We start from the raw sequence: 5,943 nt of genomic DNA on the forward strand, positions 1-5,943 counted from the left end.
GTCTTTTTTTTTTTTTTTTAGTATGATTTCTAAAATCTTGTTTTTCTTGCCTCTTTTTCTGGTTTTATTTTTCTTTTTTTATCCTTAGAAATGAATTGGTAACCCTTGTTTCCTCTTAGGGTGATCGCTGTGGTTGGCTGGTCCCGGGAGAAGGATATACTTTTGCAACAAGCGAGCATGAGCAGCTTGCTAAAATTGACACAAAGCTTCAAGAACTCTCTGCAGTCTCCCCAGCAGTTTGCAGCTTTTCTCCAAGGCTTGAAAATGGGAATGATCAGGTATATTTAATTCAAAAGCTCATAGACCTTTCAGGTTTATGTGTGCTATATGTGGATCGTATGATTTTACAATCTTCTCATTAACTCAGGTTTTTTTTTTCCTAATTACATTTTTCCTGACTACAACTGCACTTGTGGTCATTTTCATAACAGTATTTGCCTTTGGTTACTTCTGCCCCTTTTCCTCTCTGTTGGTAATTTACAGGGGTGAAGTCATATAGGGAATATTTACCTTAATATTATTATATCCATATGATTTAAGCTAATTCTTGATCTGATCAGGTAGGAGGAAATGGAAGAAAATAGATATAGCATTAATTAGTCCTTTGAGAGCCTTATTTTTCTTTATTGTTCAGGAACTAGATTTTAGGAATGGCAGCCACTTGTCTCTTATTCTGCCAGCTCTTTTAATTTAACATGGAGAATGAATCTTACTTTACTGATGGCTTCTGTCCTATGCTGGTTTTGAAGTGAATGTGTGCTTCTCTCAATAATTTCCTCAAATATACTTTTACAAAGCTGGCAGACAGTGTATAATAGAGAGAGTAGCGGTGCTTTGGGAAAGTAAAATTCTTTCTGGTCCCCGTACACTTCAGTATTTTCTGTGATCCAGTTTGGAGCTCAGTGGTAGTCTGAGGAGAAAATATCTATTGTTTTGTTATCCTGTTCCTCCACCAGCTTTTCAAGGTTCCACCAAATCATTTTCCGTACACTTACAGATGGCCTTCTGATTTACAGTGAATCTTTTCACCAAACTATCAATTGCAGATTACGGATCTAGCTTTTGGCCAGTGAAAACTATGTCAGGGAAGAGGAGCAGAGTCAAGATGTTCTGGAAAGTCAGTGTGACTGGCAGCACCTCATGGAGAGGCCTCTGCTACCTCAGGTTATATTTCTAAGGGCCAGACACAGCCACTTCTGAGCCCTAGAGATGCAAGTGGAGTGGGTGGTGTTCCCACCAGTCATTTCTGGATCAGGATCCGAGTTCAGAGAAGACACTGAGAATCAGAATCTTTGTCCCCACCCAAATGTACAAGATGACGACAAAAGTCATGCTGGTTCATTTGTATTACCGGGTTCCATGTCTCCCAAGGAAGAAGTCGATAGGGTGATAAAATGCTTGTTCTTTTCACATTTCAGCGGATATTTTTCCCCCTTGGCTCTTATAATTCAAGGATTTCAAAGATAGAAAGATGTCTTTTTCATGGCTATTAAATGTTATTCTTGAAAGAGAATCTGAGGATTTAGAGATTTGTTCAGCCATTAGGACGTTAAATAAAGCACAGATATTGTCAGATTCCATCATTCTCATCTAAGTCACATTTTTTTCCCGGAGTTCTGTTTATGGTTCAGATAAAATATTTGAAAATAATGAAAGGAGAAATCAGTTAATTACTTTGTTTTTGCACCTTGAGTTTATATATTTTTGCAAGAAGCAGCATATATTTACAAAGAAAAGAAAAAACTGCATTTTGGGTCTCCCATTGGATGCAGAAACCGAAAGGTATGGTCATAGTTGGTGAAAAGAAGTGGCTAATGCTTCTTGCATGCAAAAAAAGAGTACCTATTAAGTGTTCAGTTTCCTCATTTCTAACTAAAACTAGCATTGTACATTAATTTTCAAGGCAGAAATGCTAACACGGCAAACTATTTTATGGATATTATTTTTGGATTGGAATAATTTGAATAAGTACACTGGAAATATCTTGGATAAGCTCTATGTATCTATTTAGCTGATGAATGGGCTCCAATCTATTGCTGAACCACAAATACTAACAGTGCATATTCATGTGTTTTTATTTTCTTCTGCACACCATTTATTCATCAGTAGTTTTTCTTCATGCTTTTTCAGAAGGTCTTTTAAGTGAAATATGTTTCTGTTTTTAAACAGTCAGTTCATGAAATATTAACTGAATGCCCACTATATACAAGAAGTTATAGGGAACCTGAAGTTAAGTCAGACAAGTATAGTGCCTTGGAGAACAAAGCCTTGCTTCAAGTTAGGCTCTACTGCTTCCTACTTCTGTGGACTTGAGCATTAATTAGAAGCTCTGTAAACCTCAGTCCTCTCATTTTATAAAATGTTAATAATATTCTTCAGGATTCTTATGTAGCTAATTTAATATGCAAAAGGAGCTTACTGCAATACAGGACACAGCATTTAATCCATGAAATTAGTATTTTGTCATATATGATTTAAGGAACATATTTCCTTATGGAAAGAAATGAGTAGCACATAGATAACCGTGGTACATGTATATGCTAGGATCGTGTAGAGCACAGAGTAGGACTATTCAGAAGGAATATTAAGAAAGTTCATTTTCATAAGAAGGGACTGGGCAGGAAGGGGAACTAGAGGAGGAGGAGGCAGAAGAGATCAAACACATAGAACACTGTCATCATACACTATAAGGCTGAAAACTTGTGGCCTGTGAGACAAATTAAAGCCCTTAGCTTATGAAAGTACTTTTAGCTAACTTTTTAAAATGAGATGAAATCGTATAAAATTCATCATTTCTAATTTCTCTTGAAAGGTATGTAAAGTTAGCAATATTGCATCTGAGCCCTTGCTTGGCAGCTGCTGTTCAGGATTAGGTAGCAATTGTCACTTTCTGCAGAGCACATATTCTTGGGTTCACTGCAGCACTCCGCAGTCCATATTGTGCTGCCAAGAAAACCATTTTCAGAATGAGCTGAAACCCAGACTTTCTGACTTACATATGTGCTGGGGATGTGATACTGAGTTGGTAGGCGTGTAAACTTCAGGTGATAAACACAGCTAAGTCAGAATAGGTGAAGGGACCCTCGGAATGTGGCTTAGAGGATGAGAAAGTATTGGTCGTTGTGAAAGGGGAAGATGCAAGATTTTTCCTAACGAGCTTGCATATCATGATGTTCTCAAGTGGACAACCTGGCCTGGGACTTAACTTTAGGGCCTTGTTTTTAAAAGCAGCATTTACATATCTGATTTCCTTTGTGTAAAACAAAGCACATGGTCATCACATTCAAAAGAAAGAAAGGCTTCGTACAGCTATTGCTGTGATGTTAATAAGATGTGACTGCAGGTTTCACATCTGCTTTTTATTTTCATTGCATCTTAGCAAAAGAGAACTAATTGAAGCAATTTTTTCTTAGGATCTGTGGCTTAACTGTGCATACCTTCCCATATTCATCTCTGAACTGGACAGTAAATCAGTTAATTTTTTCCACATATTATAAATCCCACCATAAATTTGAGTGATGTTTAATAATTTCATTTTGCTCATAGATATATTCGATTCCAGTTTCCTCTAGAAATATCTAAGATACAGGAGTTATGTAAGCACTTAGTTTCTTAAGTCCTAAGCAGCTGGATTCAATAATAAATTCTGCTCTTTTTTGTTTTTGTAAAGAAGTGTGGTTTATTCATCTCTCATGCAATCAGTCTTACTAAATCTAGGATTCCAGTTCATGGTTAGTTTTTTTTTTTTTTTTTCCATTTGAAGGAAGGTCTTCAGAAATACCTCTTATTGACAAGAGGCATTCCTTTTTTTAAACCAAGTAATCTACTTGAATATAAACATCCTCTTAGTTTGATTTATCTTCTTGTTCTTAAAATTCAGATTGTTTTACACAATTTGGATAGACCAACAAAAAGTGTGTGCATGTGTGTGGGGGTAACTGGGGATTAAAATCAGGGCCTTTGCATAGAGCTACATCCCCAGACCATTTTTATTTTTTATTTTGAGATAGGGTCTCCCTAAATCACTAAGTTGTGCACACGGGGCTTGAATTTGTGATGCTCCTGACACAGTCTCCCAGGTTGCTGGGATTACAGGTGTGCACCAACATGTCTGATTTAAGACACATTTAATTGAGGAAAATTATAGTTGTATCCATCTCTTTCTTGCCAAGATCATGCTATTGCTGATAGCAACATTATTATTTCTGGTCTCTTCCTGTCTCAATATTAGCTAAAACTGAGAAAATATAGATCATTATTCAATGTAGAACCCTGAAAGATGCTGCCATCCATCGTGGCTTCAAGGATTTGCTGTTTCAATATGGCCAAGAAGTCCATGTAGTCCCAGATTTACTTAATATACTTTTTAAGAATGGAAATCTAGTAGTTTTTCAACATATGCCAATCACAGCACTGAACTCTTCTTGACCAGAAACTTCAGAAGAAGTGTGTCACATGAGCATGGTTATCTGGGCCAAGGAGTAAACACAAAGTCACTTCAGAAGCCCTCGCCTCCAGGCTGAGCATTCTTGGTCAGACATTCCTATCAAATGTTCTCAGGCAACTCTGGGAAATGGCTCAGGACACCTACATCTGAGATTACTGTGGCGTTTTCATTTGTTTCTCTGTTGAGCCTGTATATAGTCAAGGTGTTTTTATTTCGTGGTGATATTTCAAAATGATAAAAGCAATCTGTTTGAAAGATTTCCTCACTGCCTCTGGTACTGCCAGGCAAATGCAGTGGCCTGTGGATGTAGCACTGCCTATAACAGAACAAACTGGCTTTACTCAGGGAGATTTGCAGCTTTATGCAGGATTTATTTGCATATCAGCTAATTTAGGAAACTGTAATTTCCTGTTTTTGACTTTTGAAACTAAGTTTATTTAGCTCAGCACCAAAGTTAATTTTCTAAGGATGAATGCAAAATCCCTTGGCAGTCAAGCCAATGAATATCAATTTACCCAAGGAAAGGGCCAGGGATTTAGCTCAGTGGTTCCACTGCCTGCTTTGCAAGCACAAGAACCCAAGTTCTACTCCTGGTACTGGAAAAAAAAAATTTACCTGAGGAATACTTTTCTTCTTGTGGCTCCCTTAGACATGCTGTGCATGTCAGGGGGAATTTTTACTGAGTTCACCATAAAATCATTCTTGTATGAGCAGGAATCACAGAAACAATATGTCAGTTGGAGAATCTGCTGAAAATACTGTATTTCTCTGGTAGGAAATCGAGATATTTCTTGATGCTCATGAAAACTATACAATTGGTTGGTACTTTGTTGTGAGGGAAGAACCTCCTGGCACCACAGAGCCTTTTGAATATGCAGCTGGGTACTTTTTGCCAACACTAGTGTCTTCCTTTTCTTACTCTGGGCCTCTACTTTTATCACTTGGTGTTCTTCAAGTATTTGAACAATGTGGTTATGTTATCAGAGACTGTGACTAAGGAAAGGCATTACATATCCTAACTATAGATATTTACAGACTTATAAGCCATTAGTGGTCGAATAAGTTTTCTTAAAAGAAACAGACCCAGAAAGAGGATGATTTCTTATCCACACAGATTGTTCCAACAGAACTGGAGGTAAGATCTAACCTTCATGTCTTCCTTTTGGTTTGTTTGGTTTTTTGAGACAGAGTCTCACTATATAGTTGAGACTGACCTGGAACTCACTTTGTAGCCCAGGCTGATCTCAAACTCATAGCAATCCTCTTGCCTCAGCCTCTCGAGTGCTGGGATTATAGACATGTGCCACCATGCCCGGCCATGTCTTCCTTTTGGATACAGAGAATTGCATTGTCAGAGCAGAGTGAAAATAGCCTTGGTAGAATAATCTTTTTATTTTGTTAAAAATGAAAAATAGCTAGGGCCCAGGGATTTAGCTCAGTGGCACCGCACCTTCCTGGAAAGCGCAAGGTCCTGAATTTGATCTCCAGTACAAAAA

General features: G+C 37.7%; 1 protein-coding gene across 3 annotated transcripts in view; it reads left to right on the forward strand.

Moving 5' to 3' along the window:
- Fsip1 (fibrous sheath interacting protein 1) overlaps positions 1-5,943 on the forward strand; it is a 191,906-nt gene that overhangs the window by 50,577 nt on the left and 135,386 nt on the right. For all 3 annotated transcript variants that reach the window (XM_033765022.1, XM_010624649.3, XM_033765021.1), the window contains exon 9: positions 120-278. In XM_033765022.1, coding sequence (XP_033620913.1) covers positions 120-278 — 159 coding nt within the window. The remainder of the gene's footprint in view (positions 1-119; positions 279-5,943) is intronic.

Source organism: Fukomys damarensis, unplaced genomic scaffold, assembly GCF_012274545.1.
Source record: "Fukomys damarensis isolate Sample0158 unplaced genomic scaffold, DMR_v1.0_HiC HiC_scaffold_17, whole genome shotgun sequence".
NCBI classification, from domain to species: domain Eukaryota; kingdom Metazoa; phylum Chordata; class Mammalia; order Rodentia; family Bathyergidae; genus Fukomys; species Fukomys damarensis.